Source organism: Squalius cephalus, assembly GCF_949319135.1.
Source record: "Squalius cephalus genome assembly, chromosome: 11".
Taxonomy (NCBI): Eukaryota; Metazoa; Chordata; class Actinopteri; order Cypriniformes; family Leuciscidae; genus Squalius; species Squalius cephalus.
Window position 1 is genome coordinate 36,367,942 of NC_137132.1, and position 26,845 is coordinate 36,394,786.

The 26,845-nt window shown below is 37.7% G+C and overlaps 1 protein-coding gene across 10 annotated transcripts in view; it reads right to left on the reverse strand.

Annotated features, from left to right (window-relative positions):
• The window catches only part of elna (elastin a), a 90,144-nt gene extending 64,914 nt beyond the window's left edge, over positions 1-25,230 (reverse strand). For 9 of the 10 annotated variants that reach the window (XM_079885643.1, XM_079885641.1, XM_079885635.1 and 6 more), the window contains exons 1-4: positions 24,895-25,230; positions 5,075-5,152; positions 4,718-4,756; positions 3,925-4,005 (exon numbers count right to left, since the gene is read on the reverse strand). In XM_079885643.1, the coding sequence (XP_079741769.1) occupies positions 3,925-4,005; positions 4,718-4,756; positions 5,075-5,152; positions 24,895-24,970 (274 nt within the window). In that variant the 5' untranslated portion in view covers positions 24,971-25,230. The remainder of the gene's footprint in view (positions 1-3,924; positions 4,006-4,717; positions 4,757-5,074; positions 5,153-24,894) is intronic. The other variant, XM_079885636.1, reaches the window with a different exon arrangement.
• Positions 25,231-26,845: the final 1,615 nt, after the last annotated feature.

The following is a 26,845-nucleotide window of genomic DNA, read 5'->3' on the forward strand; positions in this document are numbered from 1 at the left end:
ACAACTCGCCCGCCATCTCCTCCTCAGGAGTCAACAGCAGGTCAGGTCGCTCCGTGATATTCACATTCTGGACGAGCTCTATCGTGTGACTAATGCACTCTCACGACAGCTACTGGGAGATGGAGACTCTATCCCCAGGTGTTTCAGCTGATTTAGAGTCGATTCTGGGACGTCCAAGTAGATTTTTTTGTCATTTTTGCCACACGCACCTTTGTGCTCCTGCGGATGTGGCGAGTATAAACCAGGCTTAACACTCTATAATGATTTAACCCTTAAATCTACATTATGATGTTTTTGAGTAAGGCAGCCCAGATCCAGTTTTTACATTTATTTGGTAGTTTGGCAAGAAGCAGGGCGGGGCAGAGAGTTGTCAGAGCGGAGCAAGGGTGGTGGATTGAATGTTAATGAGCCCCACGGAGGAGCTCCATAATGATAAAATGAGGAGGGACGACAGTGGAAGGTGAGAGAGGACCTGGCCTTGAGTTTATGTTGTTGTTTTGTTTTAGTTGATGTGACAGTCGTCTGTGAGGGGCAGCCACTTTACTTTGATTTATTTTTTTTACATTTTGTTTTTGTCTGATTAAAGACAAATTATTTTTGTCTGATTAAAGACAAATTACATTCAATGTTTGCCAGTTCAATGCTACAATCAATGTTTTCCTCATTCTTCCCTAGATTATTAACTTTGTTAAAAGTACATTATACAGTGCCCTTGTACGTTACATGTAGTTACTATAGTAATAACTATAAATTATGCATAATTGCATGCAACTAACCCTAAACCAAACCCTTCTCCTAACACTATAGTAGGCTATGTAGGCTAGATAATTATTATTAATCAGCACTTAAATATATAATTACACAAAACGATTTTGACAGCTCCAGGGTTTGAAAACTACAGAATATACTTCCACATTTTTGTATTCCTACAACAGCAGTTTCTTTTAGTTTCCCCCTCCGTTTAGCCTAAAACACTATGTTCATGGTCATCCAGTTTGAAATGTTGACTACAAACATGGAGGTTTTTCAGATTTTCCATTGGGACGTTCTCAACGTATTTGCAATTCTTTGCCTACTATGCATTGGACCCTTCAGTGAAAACCCAACGCAATTCACTCCTGCTAAATGTTTACTCTGTGAATTCTTGCACTCAAGAACAATACAAGTTGACACCATTATGACTAAAAGTTTGCTAAGAAGTATTATCTACTCAAAAAAGGCGGTATTTGACTGTTCACCCATATCCATAGCAGACTAGAGGGAGTGGTCTTGGATGGCAACATGCCCAGTGCATTATGGGTGTTGAAGTGTTTATACCTATTTGGCAAAATGGAAGACAACCGCATTTTTATCTGGTCAGGTAGCCCCGCCGCGTTTCAGCACTGCACTCATTGTTTTCTGTCTTCCGGTTTATATTTCCACATCATTAAGGTAAAATCTTACAGATTTATTTAATAAATGAACATACAAGGGCCAGGGAACATCTACAACTGGTGGTTTATAAATGAATGGGGGTTCAAATTCTGTGAAAATCTGTGTAGCTGAGTTCTGCTGAGTTCTGCTGGCGCAGAATGTGTGTAATCCTACCCATTACCTCCCATTTGAGAGAAATACAGGAACACACAGCCATGACTGATTTTCAATTTGGTCAACTGCTGAACTGCAGGCACTAAGCACATTCAGATACTTCCTTACATCCAATCTAATCTCAAATACAATGTTTTCTGAGGATTCTGTTCATGCTAGGTCATGTGCTCCACATGAGCTATATGTGAGGCCTGGGGTCCGAATGCCGTCTGCTTTTCCTCAGATCTGTTAAGTATTTTTACCTCAAAGATGAAAAGCGTAAGATTATACAATTATCTCCTTCTTCAATCCAACAATCACAGCCAAAGACAACTTCCACTGCAAAATCTGATATCGGGGAGTTTATAAGCTCTTTCAGAGTGAAAAGGTCTTTCTCAGAGGAGCCAGTGAGCTGCTCCAAAGTTTATCGAGCCTGATTACATTTGTTTAATTCCTTATCTCTCCAAACATGTCGCTGGAATCGGCGCTGCTTTAGGAAATTAAATTATACCCGAATGGGGCTAATGCACCAATAGTGCTTGGTTTGACAGAGAAAGCAACAATATTTACATTACAGTATCAGAATGGGTTCAGTTGCACTTGGTAGGCGCCAAGATTTCCACATATTGTATTGCCCGTGTTCCAAAAACATCATCAGCGCTGATGCCCCATTGTTTGAGTAGCACTAATGTAAGTTTACAATAGTTTAGTCAGCTGGGCTGAAAACGATCAGGTCGCCCACTCATTTCATCAAAAAAAAAAAAAAAAAAGGATATTCTGACCATAGGTAAAAGCCAGTAGCCTAAAAGTGTACTGAAGAAACATGGCAGTATTCGTACTTATTTCAACACATAGAATCAAGAATACTCTGATCAACTCTGGGCGCTGGGACCTCACACTAATGTTCTGTTGAGGTGTATATTTATGTGTATATATATATATATATATATATGAAGAGTTCAGATGCAAAAGCCTCTAAGTGCCATCTGAAATTTTCTTCTAGAATGATCATTTTTATAAACCTTGTATATTTAAGTTAAGTAATTTCACCTAAATGACAATTAATAGGTAATATGCATTGCCATTTAAGTGAAATTATTGAACTTAAATTAACAAACTTGATAAAAATGATCATACTAGAAGAAAATTTCAGATGGCACTTAGAGGCTAATATATATATATATATATTTTTTTTTTTTTTTTTTTTTTTTTACAGATATAATAATTTGTAATACCGTTCAAGCATGAGGTTATTATTTATTTTGACATTTTTTAAAGAAAATATATTTCTATTTTAAATAAATGCTGTTCTTTTGAACTTTCTTTTTATCAAAGAATCCTGAAAAATTAAATGTATCAAGGTTTCCAAACAAATATGAAGCTATTGTACACAACTGTTTTCAACATTGAGAATAATAATAAATGTTTCTTGAGCATCAAATCATCATATTAGAGTGATTTCTGAAGGATCATGTGACACTGAAGACTGGAGTAATGATGCTGAAAATTCAGCTTTGATCACAGGAATAAATTACATTTTAAAATATATTAACATAGAACAGAGTTTTTTAAAATGTAATATTTCATAATAAACTGATTTGACTGTATTTTTTAATCAAATGAATGCAGCGTTGATAATAACTTTTTAAACCGTCTAAACTTTTTTCCTTAAAAATTCTACATTCCAACATTCCAACATTACAAAATCTGGTAACACTTTATTTCGATAATCCACTTTAGACTTTCTACTAACTATGAGTAACTTTGCAACTACATGCCAACTAACTGTCATTAGAGGATTAGTAGACTGTCTGCTTAATATCTGCAAACACTTTATTTTGATGGTCCCCCAACAGATATTCTACTGACTATAAGTAACTTGGCAACTACAAGTCAACTTATTCTACAAACCCAAACCTAACACCTAACCATAACCTAACAGTCTCCTGACAGTCTACTAATACTCCAATGAGAGTTAGTTGACATGTAGCTGCAAAGTTACTTATAGTTAGTAGAAGGTCTAAAGTGGACTATCAAAATAAAGTGGAATCCAAAATCTTGCTTTTGAAACGTAGTGTATACTATGGTACAGTGTATGCATATGTTAAACTTTACTATGGTGTATTTTAAAGTGCCATGATTTAGTACCATCATTACAACACTTACCATGGCACCACCACAGTACTTTTTTGTAAGGGTAGTGATACAAATTTCATGATATTACTCTGGCTTGCTACATTACACAATTGTTACTACTGAACATCTTTTTAATTGCTTTGCTAATTCAGTGTACAGATCGGCATACTTGTAAGCATGCAAATAAGTGTCCTTGTATGAATGACCTTGAATAGCTCTTACCAGCTCCATAACCTCCAGCCCCTAAAGCTCCTGTTTGAGCACCAGTGCCAAGAGTCCCAGCCACTCCTCCATATCCTCCTGCTGAACAAGAGCGTAGTGCATTAGTATCCCTCTCGCGTTTATGAAACGCTTTTTCTGTGTCCGCTCGAGTAGCATACATTACACGTTACTGACTGGCACACAGGTGAACTTTGACTTTTATGGGTGTTACATGAGTAACTGTGAATGACAGCTCACTCTTACTGATATAGTCTGGCAGTAAACACACTTAACAATAGCTGTCGAGTTACAGAACTGATGATAGGTTTATAATGTGTAAGCTATTGGACTTCAGGAAATACAATGCTAAGGAACATTGCCATCATTATTGCAAGGAAAAAAGATACAGTTACAGTTTGTGGTTTATTGAGTTCACCTGATATCCAACAGATATTACAAAGATATGATTTAGACATTTTAATTTAGAGAACAGAATTCACTAAAGAATATTGTGATTGATAAGGTTTTGGAATAAGGTGCTTGTACTTCAATTCCTGAATCTGGTTCAGTGTGCTGATGCTTTTGTCATGACTGATGCCTTCATATTGTCATTTTCATGTTAATTCTACACCACTGATCAGTTGGATAAATAATTAAAGTGGTTCAGTTAATATTAAGTTTTGAGGTGCAACATTGATTGATTGTTTGGTTGGTTGAGTGAATAAAGTCTGACTGATGTTAAACAACACAGGATTCTGGTCTCAGTGGAGGAAATCACCCTACAGTGCTCATAGTCAAAGTAAAATGATCTTACCTGCTGCTTTTGCTGCTTTGTATTGGGACGCTCCAGCACCTGTTAAAACCAGTGAGAGTTATAGGACTATCAGTGCAGATGAGTACACATCTTGTCAAGTGTAAACTCTACTCTCAACCTCAGACGGCACCACAAAGCATGTGAAAATCTTCTTTGGAAGACATTCAAGAGTTCGGTTTTAGATGCCTAGCAGCTAGTAAACTAGATCTTCCAGCATGAAAAATGCTTATAGCTTTTTGTATTCAAAATCCATTCTGTGAGTTCTGATTGAAATCATAATCATCATATCTTAATTTGGTATAAATGTGTTTATGATGAGCAAAGTGGTGAGCAGATCATGGCTGTTATTGGTTATACCTGGGTAAAGTCCAGCACCTGGTAGATATCCAGCCCCACCTGGTCCTGCTCCAGCTGAACCCTGAGGCAGATACACCCCTGAAACAGAAAAACACCAGTTGTCAGGGTATGTCTTTCATGTTTCCCAAGCCCGACCCTAGCTGACATCTGAAGAGAAGAATTCAGGCAAATGATGTGTCTCTGAGGAAACAGAAACGGTTCTGAAAATGCTGAAGACCTTGAAAAGCATTTCTGTGGAAATTTTGCTGATCTCAATTACTCAAGGAAATCATTCGGCCTTCAAGTGAAGTCAAAAATGTGATAGCGATCAGATTCGAATGAACTCATTTTCATTTCATGTCTTTCTCTTTTTCCTTTCCTTTACTGACAAAACAGGAATGAGCACTAATACAACAGAAGGAAGAGGAAAGGATGGACATTACGGGTGAAACTAATGCTTGTGCTGCTACAGAAGATGATGGGAAATGTAGTCATGGGACAAAAAGCCTCATAGCTAAATGAGTGTCTAAGTCTATCGTTATTGTTCATCAGCAGTATACAAAATGTGTACAATCTGCTATGCACAGTCAAACAGCTTATTGACAAACTCACTTTTATTGTGATACAAATTTGTTAGGGTGACCACGCTTAACCCTCCATGGGACTAATTGTGAAATCACAGTTAAAACAAATAAATGACTTTATATTTGACATATATTTAAGACTAAAATCATTTCCCAAAATTTGTTTTCTACATCCGACCTTTGCCTTTTTTAGGATTTTGTCATTTATAACTGACTTTGTCCTATTAGAGTCAATCATTTTTGGCAAATTGTCTGAAACTTCACACACTTGACTCTCTGAAAAGGAATGAAAAGGAGTTAGTGTTTCAATAAAACATTAAACAGCTTTATTAACATTCTATTGCATCTTGTTCTACTATATTTCATTTGGAACTCACATGTGAAAATGTAACAAAAATTTTTTTTTACTCGAATTCAGACACAATTTCACTGCCTGGAAAGTAGTGAAACCATGTCTTAGTGTTTTAAAAAGCATAAAAAAATAATCGTTTCTTTCTTGGAATTCCAATTCAATAATTGTAGCACAAGTGGAAATCAACAAGACCCTTCTTTTTCAGTGTAGCCCACACTTTCACACGGAACTTGATTTTGATCTGTTTAGTCCTGATTTGTGGAGCATTAGTTTGTCAGTGTAGTGAGGATCATAGGCAGTGTTGTGCCTAAATCTTAGATAGGAAGCCCATTAGGTCACATCATTGTGTTAGTCATTTTATCTTTTGCAAATTTCACTAAATTTTCTCTGTTGAAGCTGATGCATAAATGTTTAAATCAGCAAGCCCCACAGGTCTTGAGTGAGTGCATAGTTGCTCTCAGGCCTGTGGGTTCAAGGACTAGAGGAGCTCAGAACGGGAACTGTCAGATCCCGAAACATAATACTTCATTTGGACAATCAGCTTTCTCTGTACAAGGCACTAAAGCCTGGAATTGTTTACCCACTGAACTGAAAGGAGAGTCAAACTGGGTCCTTTTCAAACACAAACTTAAAGACTCTTTAATCAGAGGTCAGAAATGTGACCACTGACTGTCCGCTGCGTTTATATTGTGTTATACTGTATTATTAAGTTTATTTTAACTATGTATTGTTTAATTTTATGTAAAGGCCCACTAGGGACTAACATTGAGAATTAGCTTCAGCTTATGTAACATACTTGTCCCTATTCAAATAAACTTAAATAAAAAAAATAAATTAAAAAAGTGGCATCTTTCCTGACCTCTGGTTGTAGTATGGATCACATCTTCCATACTGGCAGGATAATGTACTCAAATGTCTGACTTCCACAACAATCTATGACTTATATTCTTCATCACTGCCATTACCCTCACTGCTACTATCATCCTTGATCTTCAACTTCTTCCTTTCTTTCTACGACCTCATTTTCTGATGCACTGCCGTCACTATCATCAATACTTTCTGATAAAGGCACAGCTTTTCCCTTTCTGTCTTCTATAAAACTTACTAAGATCAACCTAAAACACAGGCAAAAGACTTTTATACTGCCTGCCAATACTGAAGAAAATAAAATTTTCTTGAAAAAAGTTGGCACATAAAAAAAGTTGGCACATGATGAAACTGTCAAAGTACGGGACTTGCTACTGACAATACATACACGGCGCTGCTGTGATCAAGTAAGACATGCTGCTGCTGTCAGAGTTGGGCAAGTTACTTCCAAAAAGTAATACATTATAAATTACTAGTTACTGTCATTTGAAAGTAATTAGTTACATTACAATATTACTGTCTCTGAATTGTAATGTGTTACACTACTTTTGCGTTACTTTCACCAAAATAACCACAGAGTTATGATTAGGCATTCTAAAATGCTAAAATATTTTTGCTGCTGACTGTGTAGGAAGGCTCATGGTGCAATACAATAAGTAACAATCACTGTCAGAATCACAAAAGTAGACAAACGATCAAAGTCTGGTAAATTATGGAAGAGGTACCAAACACAATAGAGCTAGAGCCCATTATGCAACCTATAGCCTAATGATGCACAACCTAGTTTTCTTTTCATTTCTATTCTTTCATCTTCTTTTAATTTAAGTAATACTATTTTATACATACTAATACATACTATTTTACCAGCAGATTTTTTTTTCTCTGGTGAAAACTAACACTAATCCAACACTTACACTACTAACACTACTTAATTTCGGGTTAAAATGCGGTTTTGTAACATGCAAAAAAGACTTTATTTTATTAGTAATGCATTATATTACTGCGTTACTGCAAAAAGTAATATATTACTTTAATATAATTATTTTTGTAATGCGTTACTCCTAACACTGACTACTGTACAATATAGCGTACATAAATGACCTGTATACTCTGTACAGGTGGAGCTGGGGAGGGTGGAGGGTTTCTGAAAGTGTGCTGCACTGCTACAGCAAAGTATTTGAAGTTCAGCAACAAGCTCATTGGATACTGATACAGGAGGAACCAATCAGCTGTGCCCTATAGAGAATAATGTGATTGCAAGCAGTCTGCGCCACCAAGAGTTTCATGACAGAACTTTGTATAATTGTAACATTGACATTTATTGCTCATTACTCAAGAATTAACAACAAAGAAACCAAAAAGTTTTGCAATGTCATGTTTGTTTGTTTTGCAAAGGGACTATAGCATTACATGTATTCTTTGACAACAGTATTGTTACATCAATATGGTAATCATTCAGTATCATGGTATATACCAGAGGACTGTACTATAGTATAACCAATGCTGTAAGGAAAGGTGAGAACATTACTTTTAGTCTCAGGGAGCGGGCTACTTCAAGTAAATAAAGCCCTGAGCCTGGGAAAGGGTAATTTTGGGAGGGCAAAATGCTATACGACTATATACGAACAGCTTCCCATGAGGTCTTGTTAGCTCAGGAATTAATTATGAAGTTACATTTCGATGCCAGACCCGATTTGCATCACAAAATCGTGATGGAGAATGTGAACAGACCCTCCGATGACAGAGACTTTTAATAGGTTTTGCATGTTTCTCGAAGGCTATTTAATCAAATCCATACGTCCCAGCTTCTTTTGTGTTTATTAGCAGCAATGCAGTAAGCATGGTATTTTATTATGGAGTTGCACGAAAAGCCTGTCATTATTCAGTAATGGATTATACAGGCTTTATTTTTATTATTATTATTTCAAAAACCTCCTACTCAAGGCCGCAGTTGTCATGTGAAAGAAAAAGCCACACATGGGAAGAATCCTTCACAGTTGGCAGATCAGGTGCGGAGATTAAAACTACAAAAGCAAGCTGTGAATTGCCCTGGCATTGACTTGCAGATGAGGCAGTGAAGAAATGGAACAAAGATCTTTATTAAGCCAGTGGAAAGTTTATATATACTGTCATCATGCCCTCTGAACAAGAGGAAACCTTCACATGCTTTGCAAGGACATTATCTCATAGCTTCAAAACATGATTAGGGGGGACAAAATGTTTAGTCTGAGGCAAGCTACATTTTTTGCTTTTGGAAAAAAAGCTTCAGCTTACACGATATAATGCCAGCAGAGTTTTCTCTTACCTTCTCAGCAGTGCAAGTTTACTTGACTTGTTTGAAACGGAACAAAAGGAAATTGTGAATTTGTGTGCTGTATGTGCCCTCATGACTAACTGCTGATATAATTAACAGTAAACTGAACTTTATCACATTATGGGAAGGACTTTAAGGGGTGAGAAATCAAATGGCCTTGATCCGTTGTCACATAAAAAGTATTTGTACCATTAAAACCTCCTACAAGTTTCATAGCTGAAAATGTCTTACTCATTATAAACAAAGCATTTATTCAAGCTCCAAAAACAGCTTGTTTGGATATTGCGGGATCTGTGACATCACACAGGCAAAAATATTTTCATATGCCTGCCTCCAGAGCAAGACATCGAAGAATAGTTATACATCATCTCACCATAGGCCCCGCCCACTGGCATTCAATTGCTAAACGGCTGTCATTTGCCTTCACTCGATGTGAACGTCGCATCAAAACCAAATATAACCCATTATAATGACTAACGCTGCCTACACTGATACAGTATACAGATGCGTGTTCAGATTATAATGACTGACTCTGATACAGTATACAGATGTGTGTTCAGATTACAATGACTGACGCTGATACAGTATACAGATGTGTGTTCAGATTATAATGACTGACGCTGTCTACACTGATACAGTATACAGATGTGTGTTCAGATTATAATGACTGACTCTGATACACTGATACAGTATACAGATGTGTGTTCAGATTATATTGACTGACTCTGATACACTGATACAGTATACAGATGTGTGTTCAGATTATAATGACTGACTCTGATACACTGATACAGTATACAGATGTGTGTTCAGATTATAATGACTGATGCTGTCTACACTGATACAGTATACAGATGTGTGTTCAGATTATATTGACTGACTCTGATACACTGATACAGTATACAGATGTGTGTTCAGATTATAATGACTGACTCTGATACACTGATACAGTATACAGATGTGTGTTCAGATTATAATGACTGACGCTGTCTACACTGATACAGTATACAGATGTGTGTTCAGATTATAATGACTGACTCTGATACACTGATACAGTATACAGATGCGTGTTCAGATTATAATGACTGACTCTGATACACTGATACAGTATACAGATGTGTGTTCAGATTATAATGACTGACTCTGATACACTGATACATTATACAGATGTGTGTTCAGATTATAATGACTGACACCGTCTACACTGATACAGTATACAGATGTGTGTTCAGATTATAATGACTGACGCTGTCTACACTGATACAGTATACAGATGTGTGTTCAGATTATAATGACTGACGCTGATACACTGATACAGTATACAGATGTGTGTTCAGATTATATTGACTGACTCTGATACACTGATACAGTATACAGATGTGTGTTCAGATTATAATGACTGACTCTGATACACTGATACAGTATACAGATGTGTGTTCAGATTATAATGACTGACGCTGTCTACACTGATACAGTATACAGATGTGTGTTCAGATTATAATGACTGACTCTGATACACTGATACAGTATACAGATGTGTGTTCAGATTATAATGACTGACGCTGATACACTGATACAGTATACAGATGCGTGTTCAGATTATAATGACTGACGCTGTCTACACTGATACAGTATACAGATGTGTGTTCAGATTATAATGACTGACTCTGATACACTGATACAGTATACAGATGTGTGTTCAGATTATAATGACTGACGCTGTCTACACTGATACAGTATACAGATGTGTGTTCAGATTATAATGACTGACGCTGATACACTGATACAGTATACAGATGTGTGTTCAGATTATAATGACTGACACTGATACAGTATACAGATGTGTGTTCAGATTATAATGACTGACGCTGTCTACACTGATACAGTATACAGATGTGTGTTCAGATTATAATGACTGACGCTGTCTACACTGATACAGTATACAGATGTGTGTTCAGATTATGACTGAAGCTGTCTACACTGATACAGTATACAGATGTGTGTTCAGATTATAATGACTGACGCTGTCTACACTGATACAGTATACAGATGTGTGTACAGATTATAATGACTGACGCTGTCTACACTGATACAGTATACAGATGTGTGTACAGATTATAATGACTGACACTGATACACTGATACAGTATACAGATGTGTGTTCAGATTATAATGACTGATGCTGTCTACACTGGATACAGTATACAGATGTGTGTTCAGATTATAATGACTGACGCTGTCTACACTGATACAGTATACAGATGCGTGTTCAGATTATAATGACTGACGCTGTCTACACTGATACAGTATACAGATGTGTGTTCAGATTATAATGACTGACACCGTCTACACTGATACAGTATACAGATGTGTGTTCAGATTATAATGACTGACGCTGTCTACACTGATACAGTATACAGATGTGTGTTCAGATTATAATGACTGACGCTGATACACTGATACAGTATACAGATGTGTGTTCAGATTATAATGACTGACGCTGATACACTGATACAGTATACAGATGTGTGTTCAGATTATAATGACTGACGCTGTCTACACTGATACAGTATACAGATGTGTGTTCAGATTATAATGACTGACGCTGTCTACACTGATACAGTATACAGATGTGTGTTCAGATTATAATGACTGACGCTGATACACTGATACAGTATACAGATGTGTGTTCAGATTATAATGACTGACGCTGATACACTGATACAGTATACAGATGTGTGTTCAGATTATAATGACTGACGCTGTCTACACTGATACAGTATACAGATGTGTGTTCAGATTATAATGACTGACGCTGTCTACACTGGATACAGTATACAGATGTGTGTTCAGATTATAATGACTGACACTGATACACTGATACAGTATACAGATGTGTGTTCAGATTATAATGACTGACGCTGATACACTGATACAGTATACAGATGTGTGTTCAGATTATAATGACTGACGCTGTCTACACTGATACAGTATACAGATGCGTGTTCAGATTATAATGACTGACGCTGTCTACACTGATACAGTATACAGATGTGTGTTCAGATTATAATGACTGACACCGTCTACACTGATACAGTATACAGATGTGTGTTCAGATTATAATGACTGACGCTGTCTACACTGATACAGTATACAGATGTGTGTTCAGATTATAATGACTGACGCTGATACACTGATACAGTATACAGATGTGTGTTCAGATTATAATGACTGACACTGATACACTGATACAGTATACAGATGTGTGTTCAGATTATAATGACTGACGCTGATACACTGATACAGTATACAGATGTGTGTTCAGATTATAATGACTGACACTGATACACTGATACAGTATACAGATGTGTGTTCAGATTATAATGACTGACGCTGATACACTGATACAGTATACAGATGTGTGTTCAGATTATAATGACTGACGCTGATACACTGATACAGTATACAGATGTGTGTTCAGATTATAATGACTGACGCTGATACACTGATACAGTATACAGATGTGTGTTCAGATTATAATGACTGACGCTGTCTACACTGATACAGTATACAGATGTGTGTTCAGATTATAATGACTGACGCCGATACACTGATACAGTATACAGATGTGTGTTCAGATTATAATGACTGACGCTGTCTACACTGATACAGTATACAGATGTGTGTTCAGATTATAATGACTGACTCTGATACACTGATACAGTATACAGATGTGTGTTCAGATTATAATGACTGACGCTGATACACTGATACAGTATACAGATGTGTGTTCAGATTATAATGACTGACGCTGATACACTGATACAGTATACAGATGTGTGTTCAGATTATAATGACTGACGCTGATACACTGATACAGTATACAGATGTGTGTTCAGATTATAATGACTGACGCTGATACACTGATACAGTATACAGATGTGTGTTCAGATTATAATGACTGACGCTGATACACTGATACAGTATACAGATGTGTGTTCAGATTATAATGACTGACTCTGATACACTGATACAGTATACAGATGTGTGTTCAGATTATAATGACTGACGCTGTCTACACTGATACAGTATACAGATGTGTGTTCAGATTATAATGACTGACTCTGATACACTGATACAGTATACAGATGTGTGTTCAGATTATAATGACTGACGCTGATACACTGATACAGTATACAGATGTGTGTTCAGATTATAATGACTGACTCTGATACACTGATACAGTATACAGATGTGTGTTCAGATTATAATGACTGACGCTGTCTACACTGATTCAGTATACAGATGTGTGTTCAGATTATAATGACTGACACTGTCTACACTGATACAGTATACAGATGCGTGTTCAGATTATAATGACTGACGCTGTCTACACTGATACAGTATACAGATGTGTGTTCAGATTATAATGACTGATGCTGTCTACACTGATACAGTATACAGATGTGTGTTCAGATTATAATGACTGACGCTGATACACTGATACAGTATACAGATGTGTGTTCAGATTATATTGACTGACTCTGATACACTGATACAGTATACAGATGTGTGTTCAGATTATAATGACTGACGCTGTCTACACTGATACAGTATACAGATGTGTGTTCAGATTATAATGACTGACTCTGATACACTGATACAGTATACAGATGTGTGTTCAGATTATAATGACTGACGCTGTCTACACTGATTCAGTATACAGATGTGTGTTCAGATTATAATGACTGACACTGTCTACACTGATACAGTATACAGATGCGTGTTCAGATTATAATGACTGACGCTGTCTACACTGATACAGTATACAGATGTGTGTTCAGATTATAATGACTGATGCTGTCTACACTGATACAGTATACAGATGTGTGTTCAGATTATAATGACTGACGCTGATACACTGATACAGTATACAGATGTGTGTTCAGATTATATTGACTGACTCTGATACACTGATACAGTATACAGATGTGTGTTCAGATTATAATGACTGACGCTGATACACTGGATACAGTATACAGATGTGTGTTCAGATTATAATGACTGACACTGATACACTGATACAGTATACAGATGTGTGTTCAGATTATAATGACTGACGCTGTCTACACTGATACAGTATACAGATGTGTGTTCAGATTATAATGACTGACGCTGTCTACACTGATACAGTATACAGATGCGTGTTCAGATTATAATGACTGATGCTGTCTACACTGATACAGTATACAGATGTGTGTTCAGATTATAATGACTGATGCTGTCTACACTGATACAGTATACAGATGCGTGTTCAGATTATAATGACTGACTCTGATACACTGATACAGTATACAGATGTGTGTTCAGATTATAATGACTGATGCTGTCTACACTGGATACAGTATACAGATGTGTGTTCAGATTATAATGACTGACGCTGATACACTGATACAGTATACAGATATGTTTTCAGATTATATTGACTGACTCTGATACACTGATACAGTATACAGATGTGTGTTCAGATTATAATGACTGACTCTGATACACTGATACAGTATACAGATGTGTGTTCAGATTATAATGACTGATGCTGTCTACACTGGATACAGTATACAGATGTGTGTTCAGATTATAATGACTGACGCTGATACACTGATACAGTATACAGATATGTTTTCAGATTATATTGACTGACTCTGATACACTGATACAGTATACAGATGTGTGTTCAGATTATAATGACTGACGCTGATACACTGATACAGTATACAGATGTGTGTTCAGATTATAATGACTGACTCTGATACACTGATACAGTATACAGATGCGTGTTCAGATTATAATGACTGACGCTGATACACTGATACAGTATACAGATGTGTGTTCAGATTATAATGACTGACGCTGTCTACACTGGATACAGTATAGAGATGTGTGTTCAGATTATAATGACTGATGCTGTCTACACTGGATACAGTATACAGATGCGTGTTCAGTTTCTGGCATAGTCCACGCACTTGAGTCTTCCGACAACAGGACAAATGGAGGAATGAAAGAACGTTCGCTGTGACGTGCCCAATTGAACAACTCATTTGCTCGTTTCTGTACAGACTTCAGAAGGAACAAAGTTTACACTTTATTTAAAGGTGACATAGTTACATTTTTCTTACTCAAATTAGTAATATAAAGTAACTACATGTACTTACAATAGAATTACAGATAGGGTTAGTGTTTGGTTTAGGGTTAGTTACTTGTAATTATGCATAATTTACTGTACTGTACTTTACTGTATTTACTTACTATAATAAGTACATGTAGTAATGTATAACCTGTGTGTGTGTGTGTGTGTGTGTGTGTGTGTGTGTGTGTGTGCGTGTGTGTGTGTGTGTGTGTGTGTGTGTGCTTGTGCAAAAAAACTTTATTAACATTAGGCTATAAGTAAACCTCAAGGAAGATATTAAAATAATTAAATGAAATCCATGTAATGACCCCTTTAACTATGTTTAGTATAATGCAATAGAAATTTAAGTATAAATCGTTATTTTTCTTTTTTTTTTAAATGCTAATATCAGCCAATTTTTGCCATCTCTAATCAGCTATCTACCCAAATAATTTGAATGACCATAAAGGCACACAAAAACTGAACGATACTACCTGAAGTTACTATTATTCTTTCATATTATAAGTATATGAATTTCAAAATTGACTGTGCTGGTATGAAATCATCTTAGGGACGTAGGGACAGTAAATAAATCAAATTGGTCATTTGAAATCATGCATATATGAATTTTACTGAGATTTTCAGGCACAAATAGAAACATTTCCTTAAAATGACTGAAAATAAGTATATTGGAAATAATTGAATTTCCCAACTAAAGCAGGCAGCAGAATACAAAAATAAAGAAATAAAACAAAACATGTAGGTATCATTTCGGTAACACTTTCCAATAAGGTCTCATTTGTTAACAATAGTTAACTAACATGAATTGTTAACTATTGTAAACTAACTGTTAACTGTTAACTAATTGTGAATGAATTAATGAAACCTTAATGTAAAGTGTTACCAGTTATTCTTTATTGTATATTTTTTTTATAATACATCTTTGTAAATTGTAAAGGGCAAATCAAATCAAATAGTATGTTTCTGTTATGAATACTTACATCTGATTCTTTCTACAGTGGAAATGTTGCTGTTTGCACACATGAAATGCACTCTCAGTTAAATATTAAAGAAAGAAAGAGCTGATGCTTGTCAGACAATGAGCAGTTCAGTGGAACATTTGAGGGAATGGACAATATGATACTGATCTCCAGTGAAAATATAATCGCCTTTCGGCTGGTTGGTGAGCGCAGAGAGAAGCTCCGCCCTCTGAACACACTCTTTAGCAGGACAAGAAGTGACAGATCACCATGGCAACCATGTCACAGCCTCCTATCAGCATCAAACAGAGGATTTCCTGTCTCCGTTTGAGTGGTGAGAGCGAGTCTGTTCTTAGATACCTGACTGAAACATGCCAGGACTCGGCCGTCCTCGGTGACCTTTATAGCCAGCCGTGCACTGTGCAGTGAGCAACACTGTAACAGCCTAACCTAAATCTCTCATAAAACACCAGAATTATGATATGATGAAAAATACAAATGTCATGCTTCAGTGCTTATATGTGACCCTGGATCACAAAACCAGTCACAAGTTGCACAGGTATATTTGTGGCAATAGCCAACAATACATTGGGTCAATATTATCGTTCGGATATTAAGTAAAGATCATGTTCCATGAAGATATTTTGTAAATTTCCTACCATAGATATATAAAACTTTTATTTCTGTGAGTGAATGCAGCACAATTGCGAACATAAATGGACAACTTTAAAGGCGATTTTCTCAATGTTCCGATTTTTTTGCACCCTCCGATTCCAGATTTTCAGATAGTTGTATCTCGGCCAAATATTGTCATATCCTAACAAACCATACATCAATGGAAAGCTTATTTATTCTGATGATGTATAAATCTCAAATTCACAAAATTGACCCATGTGACTGGTTTTGTGATCCAGGGTCACATATTTACATTTTGTACTCGTTACAAACAGTTTATATATTGCATCCACCCCCATTCTTTGGTAAATGCTTATTGTAGCTCCTTATTTTAGTCAGTCATGCTGAATATCATTTAGTTCATGAATTTAGCCATTTTTATTGCATTGGTTGTTTTCATGCAGTTAAACAAAAAGCTATTATGAATGCTCACATACGTGCAAATACAAGAAGCCAGAATAGATGTGTTTAAAGTAGAAAAAGTGTGACATTTATAACTGCAGTCATAGTCCAGTGCAACTGCTGTTTGCCTTTTCATTACGGCCCTTCATAAAGACACAGATTTATTAGGGAATCACTGATGAAACACTGTGATTTGGAGAAACCTAAATTATATCAGTAACGTAATTCACAAGGTCATAAATTAATAAATGTTATAAAGCTATGAACGGTCATTTAATTGACGCACAGGGAATCATTAGGGCTGTTTTGGTGACTTGTTTGGCAAATAAATGACTGACTGGTATTAAATTTACACATTCTCTATATGGGACTTGATTCCCATCCAGGTCACGGCTAATTAACACATTAATGAACGCATGACTCAGAGCACCTCGCTCCATTGCAAATGACTGGCAGGTTCAACTACAGAGTTACTTGGAACATATTAGTTTGTTTTCTGGATTAGTATTTTATTTCTTAACTCTTAAAATACAGTACGTCTTAAAATAAGGCCAATTAAAAGAGAAGTAACGTTTCTTAAAGGAATTTTGCAACACCACTGCAGTTGTGCATGTGATCAATCATTTTGACATATGAAATAAAACACCTTTATTAATTTCCTTTATTAATTAGTGAATGCACTTATTTAAACACGGCACAGCAACATGTGGAAATGTGAATGCAGATTCTATATGATTATAAATCTATACTACCAGTCAAAAGTTTGGATACAGCTATACTCATTATTACTATTTTCCACATTTTAGAATAATAGTAAAGTAGTCATCAAATCTATGAAATAACAAATAGAAGAATGGAAATTACGTAGTGACCAAAACCCTTTTAACTAATTTTGACCTTCTTCTTAGTCTAGATTGCAGCAGTCACTCTGAACAATCATCTCCCAATTTCATGAGGTGCATCTTGGGATGCTTTTTAAACAGTTCCCATGTTTGCTGTTGCTGGCTGTCATTGGCTGCTTTTCCTTCACCATCCATTACAACTTATCAATTCCCAAAAAAAAAAAAAGAAAGAAAAAGAAAATCAATTCAAATTATTGTTTTGTAAACAAAATTCACCTGTCCAAACTTTAGACTGTTAGTGTACGTGCGTACAGCATAAGCTGCAACCCTGTAAATGAGCACGGGTGACTCCTGAAAGAATTCCGTTCTACAAATTATAATGATTTTGTAGTTTTGTTTTCATATACCTGTACATCCATGCTTTTGAACTCAATGACTGCAGGCTTAGCTGAGCATGTGGTAGGTAAGCCTACATTTTGTCACATCTTGACACTAGATTCCTATCTTGCAGAAAATAAAAAGGAGGATGATGAACGGCTGAAGGATGTGAGCCTGAGAATTAGAAGAGTAAATCTCTTTGATGGGAAACACCCTTCCCTGCTTTCCTTCTCCTGGACACGAGCCGAGCTGCGGCATCTCACAACTGTAGTGCAGAGAGAGCGTTAACTTTGAGGAATGCAAAGGCAAATAAACATATGATTCACAGACTGTCCTACATTTTTCAAGTCCATTTGAAAGGTGAGATGGAAGGCTGATTAGCCTCTATTCTCCCTTGGCTGAGAAGGTCTCACCTAACCTGACAAACAATACAGACAGAGATAACTGCTTCATTTTCTTTTCTTCCATATATCAGCACAAGCCTCCTCCAGAAAGATCACATCCAGCAAGATTTGAAAGGCTTGAATCTTGTAAACAGCATGAGCAATGGGCTATGAAACCGTTTCTCAACCCTGCTCCTGAAGGAACCCCAACACTGCACTTCTTCTATGTCTCCCTAATCAAAATCATCTGATTCAGCTCATCCGCTCATTAGAAGAAACCCCAGGACCTGAAATGGGTGTGTGAGAAAGAGGAGACTTCCAAAATGTGCATGTTGGGGGTCCTCCAGGACCAGGGTTGAGAAACAGCGATCTCTACGAACCGACAGAAGCACACGTCGGTTGGTTTGCTGTAATAGGAGTGAATTTGCCATTAGACATGCTTTACAGATTTCATATGGAAGGGATACACCACAGATTCCACAAAGTTTAAGCAAACGTTGAGCCGATTGTTCCAAAGTTTTCAATCATAAGAAAAGGAACACTGAAAATGAGGATGCTGTTTATTCAAAAAATTGTAAATGTATTTAATGGGCAACTTGTGGACACTTTGCATCACATCTTTAGAAAGAATATAACAAACTGTACCCTAAAAGCCAAACTATACAATTGACCAAAATTTCTGATTCAACATTTTTTTCATATGATGTCAACGAAAACACACAAGTTGACTAATATGATAGCAAATAAGTCACTTTGAATATCTTTAAAATAAAGACTATTTCCAGGCTCACTCTGTGGCCTTCTGCCTCATAACTGAATGAAGACCAGGGAGGAGGAAGATCAGATCAGATCAAGCACTAACCTCATGACCAAGCACATTCCAGTCCATGTTCTGTTCCAAACAGAGTCTGTCTAAGACATTGGCTGGTCTGAAAGATATTCGGGCTGGTTTCAGATAAAATAATTTGGTTTAAGTGCAGGTCTTTGTTTAAATCTTGGCTCTGTCTCTTGGGCGAAGTCAACAGGACACTCACTTTGACGTTTACCCTCACTGGAATTTGTGGTTATAGATTAAATAACATTCTAATGTGCTATTCGGGAGGTACGGTGGCGCATTGGTTCTACAATTTTAGGAAATATGAACAGCTTTATAAGAAAATTCCTTTTACTGTAAATAAGACCATTGAAGCTGTCATTAACCCGCTTGAATTGCTGTTAACACCACTATGAACAAAGATAAACATGCTATCTACTCTAAGCACTTCCCTTTAGATGTGTATTCAAAGCCTAAGTAAGACTGGTCTATATTCAAGAGCACTTCTAAGAGACAGACAGGTCGATTTTAAATTCTAAAACTCACATGACATACAGTTCACACCACCTTACATTAAGCAGAACAGCTTTATATCTGATGATTTCCCAGCAATGCCATCCTGTGATGGGCCGGCGATCGTTGGGTATATGAGAGTGTGGCAAGTGAGCTGTGTTTCAAAATGCCAAAGATGGTAGATAAACTGTCATATCTGTTAACGTCCTCAGACTGTGAATGAGGGGGAGATATAAATGAATGTAGCTAAATGAAGTCGCTTATCTTTGCTAGCATTCCTACAGAGCAGCTGCCAACACTGCAGGAGCCCAATAGAGCATGGCGTTGAGAGCTGAGGTCACGATATAACGCTCTACAGAGGCCTATTCTGTCTATACAAGGCCACTTAGAGCATATCACATCAGTCAACAAGTACATATGTTGTATTGCTAACTGAAGAGCAGGAAACATGGGAGGTATTTCAGGCTACCCGAACCAGAGCAAGGGTTCAAATGGGATGGCTATGATTCATATGTACTCTGGACTATTGCTCTATTTCAGCAGACTTACTCTGTTACCATTTGTAGTTTGCTTTATCTGTTATCCTACAAAATCCTACCTCACCATATAGCCAGTCTCCAGCATGTGTTGTTCTTTAGACAGTGGTTACCTTAAAGGCAGGGTAGGTGATTTGTTCTAGAAATATTTTTTGTCATGCTTGTTGAAAGTCTCTCTCTTCACATCCTGCTAGCAAGTTAAGTGGTCTATATGTATTTATATGTATATGTATTGTCTGTGGAAGGCATAGGACCATAAAATGTTTGTCCAATCATTGCATTCGTTCCAAATGTGCTTTGAGACATGAGGTAGTTTCACGCCGTCTCTTCTGATGCTTTTGTTTGATACCTGCTGTACGCGTTCATGTGTTTTGAAGGAGGCGTGGCTTTGGACACGCTCTGAATCTGGGTGGGATCTTATGCTTTCAAAGCTAGCTCGCTATTGCTAGCCTCTCCAAAAATAGCCTACTCTACCTTTAACAAGCATTGTTTTGCTGGTGAAAATCATGGCTGTACTGCCACGAGCGAGACCAGCACCAAACATAAACTGGCTTTAGTGAGTGGAAATAATAGTATGCATTGTCTATCACAGGCATTACAGTTTTAACAGCGGCTCCAGTCAGCAGACAGCATGGCAAATGCTCCGTTCAAATCCATCAACACGCCACTAGACATACCACGAGACATTAATTCCTTTCAGGCGAGTACAGCCAGCACTGGAAAACAAGATCTCCAGGATGGAGTCCAGAAAGGCGCTCCCAGCACACATTTGCCATAAAGCACCTCTGGAGGAGTTGCTAATCAGATTGGGAATTTGTTGGGGGGGGGACAATTCATCACGATCCCGTCTGACAGCCGAGGTGTGCCATCTGATCTGGTGGTGATTTCATACACCTTCAAGTAGAGCCAGCCGAGTGTCAATGAGGAGGAGACCTAATGGATTGAACTCCTCTGATGTTCTGAGCCAGAGACTTCCGCCAAGTGGTGCCTTTTAAAATGCGCTCCCCTTATTTCAAGCTTTGCTGTGTGAAAGTAGGGCTTCTTAATTCTTACAAGACTAGAAGGAAGCAAGACCTTGCTTTACTTTACTTTCATCTGGCCCTGGCCCTCCTCGCATAGCCTGCATGTCATTTATAGCGGTTGACATAAAATAGCCTAATTATTTTGGCTGTGGCAGAGAGACCGGTGCCCGTCTGCAGCACAGCACTGCACTGGAAGCATCTGCACTAATAGCAGACCTGTAGCTGTGTTTGAAGTAATGGCCGTTACCCGATACAGTGCACAAAATGATTGGTTGTCATACGGTTACATGTATGACAGACTTCTGAGAGCTAAATTATAAGAGAATGAGGGGGAAATCTTGGCACTTGATAATTGGTACCTCCACCAAGGACTTTCTGTTTTGTATGATGTGGCTGTAACTGCTTAGGTATGCTTACACAGTCAATCAAAAGTTTAGATACACTAAACTTAATGCCAGTTCCAATAAAGCAAACAGACTCTGTGATCCCACAGAACCATTATTTAACCGCAACAGTTATTGCATACTTTGTAACACTATATGTTTTAACATGAAGTGTCATGGTGGGTGCTCTTGTGCCCTTGAATAAAAGCTTTCATAGGGTCAAAGCAGTGCATGATGTGAGCCTTTTGGCTCCAAAATGACATTCCTTCAGCTCTGACAGAGGCTGTTCCATGTGTCAAGACAATCTCTGTTTAGCAAGAAGGGAAGAAGAGAGACATTTAGGTTTTGTTTAACCCATGGCAGGAACAGCAACGGTGACATTGTAACTTCCCAAGGCCCTGAAATTCCCACCTGCCCCATAACTCACTCACACCAGTAGAGAAAACATTCCACCTGCGCGAGCCGTCCAAACAGACTCGCAGGCTCTGAACCTCTGACATTTTTGGTAACTGTCCAATACAGAGGACATTTGATAATAATGCATCTAGAAAGCGATTTATGCACTGCAGACAGCACTGAGCAAACTCTCTATTGGGTCATGGGGATCGACTTCAGGCATACACCTTATCCTACAAACAGCATTACCTTTTGCTTAGAGTTGGTCTACTAGAATTGGTTTGGCTGTTTGATAGATGAATGCAGAGAGGGAGAAACGTAATTTCGAAACAATTTCCCCATTCACGGCTTTGACAGTTTTCATTCTCTGTACGCAAATATCACAGGTGCCTTACAGACAGGCATAGGATGAACAGACCAGTCATTTGGCTACACTTTATTTCACTGATCCACTTTTGATATTCTACTAACTATAAGTAACTTTGCAACTGCCTGTCAACTCTCATTTGAGTATTAGTTTTTAATGAGAGTTAGCTGACATGTAGTTGCAAAGTTACTTATAGTTAGTATGTCTAAAGTGGACCATGGAAATAAAGTTTTTCTCTGATTTGTTATGGAGCTTGTGACATATGGAGGAAATAGCAAAGCTGTTTTATGGCTACAAATTCATTCATTAAAATGAACATACCAGACTGCTGAAATTAAGATGTGGACCTGGTGGCTTTTATGGAAAACATATCACAATTGCAAATCCTCACAGGCAACAAGAGCAGTATTTCTCCGTAATAAATTCATTCAGCATCAGTGAGACGTTGCTGAGAGAGGTTTTTTTTTAGGAACAGCCTGGAAACACATACATCAGCAAATGCCGAAGAAAGTATTTTTGTGAAAATAAATAAATCATTGTGAAATACTCTGGCTTTGTTTGGAAACTGGGAACAGACCCCCTCATCCTTTCCAATCACGACTAAACATTGCACAGACGCACATCCAAGAACATCAAAACAACTGCAATTTAATGACGGGGCCAAAGCGGAGTTGGAAATTTTTTGATTTCCCCCTCTTATATTGCATCGCTCTATACCACAGTTTGCCTTCGTACTTGCAAAGTCAGACTCTGAGTAGACAGCAACCGCATACGCTGTCGGTGACTAGATCCAAAGACACTGACCTAATAGGCACTTGCGTGGCTCACTGGACATTGATGTCCACCGGGATGGTTTTTTATTTGTCAAGTCTACAAAAGCTGACAGAAAGAGTCCAGCTGTAGTCTTCAGAAATGCAGTACACATGAGCTGTGTTTTCGATTAACAAGCTGATCACAACCATCCCCGTCAGCTTAGCAAAGTGCTCTACGATCGAGGGAATGGCCTTCAGGAGAAACAACACTCACCACATTCATATTCCCAGTCGAGCATTCTGGCACAAGGCGCATGAGAACTAACGCTAACATCTGTAGCTGAGATAATGTTTATGACAATTCGTTGTAAAATCTCTGCAGCCTGCATTTGGTGGTTTGTACAACAGTATTTGGATGCTGCAGTTCAGCTTAATGATGTAAACCATCTAAACAACTGTTTACAATAATTCATATGCCTCTGTGATGTGAATACGTTACCACAGTCGTGACTGACCAAAGCACTGCTTATACTCTATATACAGTATACTGCCACTGAATCCTATCTTAATTTACTCACAGAAATTGTCTTCTCAAAAATAAAACATCTATCTTCTTGTTTGAAAATGACCTGGATGTTATTAGGCAAAAGAAAAACATATGAACCATGTGAATGTCATCACTCCCGATTGTTTCCCATTAATGTGGACCAGATTCCTCAGTAAACAGGCATAGTGGTAACGCTCAAGATCTGAGGGATGCCTCTGAATTGTTATTGATATATATTAATGCATTGTAGACTCTGGAAGATGTCATCGCTTTGTGATATTGTCAGCATGCAAGGCATATGTAAATGTGATAAAACTCACTACACTGAATGCATGACTGCTTGCATGTTATTAGTATGCTATCACCTAAAGTGAAAAGGCATGACTAAAATCACTAGACCACATGACCACCTGCAGTGCACGACGAAATTTCACTTTCTACACATTGCACACTTCTGGTTTGTAAACATATGCAGGTAAAGTCACTTGGGAAGACCACAGCATCACTTCTATGGCATTAATGTTTCTCAGGATCTCCTAAATGAGCCATCAAAGTTTACACCACCTACCTCCTTGCAGCGAAGGACTCAGCTGTATGGTGAGGAAGAATCCGAGAAGGAGCAACGCAGCCCTCCTGTTAGCCATCTCGCTCCAAAATGCACTGGCCCTCCCCGAATCAGCCGGTTTTATTCTCCAAGAGCTAATTACCACTTCAAAAATGTCTGAAAAAAAATCAAGAGGGGAGGAAAAAAGAAAATGATACTGGACACGACGTAATTAAGAAAGGGCAAAGCTGTTGGTTCGATGGATCATTGCACTTTTTTCTCTTCTGTGTCTGGTGTTGCTGTTTTTATTCTGGTCACTCCTGCCAAAAAAGCTGAGTGCTGCCAGAGAAAGAAAGAGAGTGAGAGTGAGTGGAAGAGAGAGAGAGAGAGAGAGAGAGAGAGAGAGAGAGAGAGAGAGAGAGAGAGAGAGAGAGAGAGAGAGAGAGAGAGAGAGAGAGAAAGAAAGAGACATGCAGGGAGGAAAGACAGGAGAGAGGGGAGGGAAGGACGAGAGAGAACAGGAGAGACAGGGAGAGCAAGAGACCTTGCTTTCCCACTCTCTCGTCCAAGAGGAATTTCACTGTCTTGCCAGACATTTGCATGGACTTTAAGAGGACTACACGTTTTTTATGCGAGCAGAGGAATAAAACAAAATCAGTTCTTGGATAACAATGTTCACCCCATCCCTGGGTTTCTTCCTTACAACCACTCAAAAAAACTCATTGATCCTCAAAAAATCTTTTTTTTTTTTTTTTTTCAACAGCCACTCAGTAAAGGGAAACTCGACCAATGTTTTTCTAAGAGACTTTGGGGAAATTAAGCCCATTTGTTCTGTGAAGGGCATATCGAAAGCTTTGTAATGCATCTGTTACACCTGCCAGGAATAACTGCAATGATACTCATTACATACAGTATGAACATGTGACTGCTTGCATGTTATCTGTAATGAAAGACATTCATTAAGCATTTCAAAAATGAAACGCACAAACTTGTTACAAGTTGAAAACAAAATGAAAAGAAATAACAGGAGTTAGTGGGTCAGGTTAAAAAAAAAAGAAGAGTAATTCTTGCTCAAAAGAGAAACAATCTGGGCAGCCACAAAAAAGCAGACATGCTCATAAACATGAGTATCATGCACTTGTGATGAGTGGATGAGAGTCAATAGAAAGAAAGACACTTGATGGAACAGATAGATGCCAAACTCACTAAAGCTTAGCTATTGCACTCATCCCCACTCTAGTCATGAGCTAATTGCCAACCCTAAATTCTCAGTGAAATAGTTGGCTCTAAATCATGGCTCTAAATTCAGCCATGGCCAGAGGCCTGTGTATGTGCAAAATACTATACCTACATTACAAACTAAGACACTCTTGACTAGCAGAGACACACAACCAGGACCAGAAAAATCTTGCTCCAGGTGGCACATGTATGCATTCAATGTGCATTATTTATTTTTTAACTAAGATCATTACTTATTTAACTGTGACTGTAATCAAGGCTGTTGGTCACATGCAAAGAGAGGAAGTGTCCAAGACACAACATTTCCATGGAATAGGTAAAAAAAAAAAAAAAAAATCCCTCATGGCCTAGAGTCCAAGTTTTCTTTGTTTTTTAATCTTTTTCAGTTGGAGGAGCCCTTCCAAGCATGGTGAAGATGATTTCGTCAGTAAGCTTTGTCTCCACCGATGTGAAGTAAGCTTCCAGTGTAATTTTTCCCAAGAATGATGTAAGAGGAGTCACTTTGAAATCCTCACAACTAATTAAACGGATATATAAAGACAGATGGACAGACAGAGAGAAAGCATTTCTGAGTTTTGAATCAACAAGCCCAATGAACTGAAAGATCATTATTTTTGCCAATAGAGCTTTAACTTACATTTCTGGACATTGATTTATATCTGCAGTAGATTAACCTGCTGATTCATGGTGTCCACTAGACAAATCTTTGAAAGACTTTTCCACGGTTAATTTCACC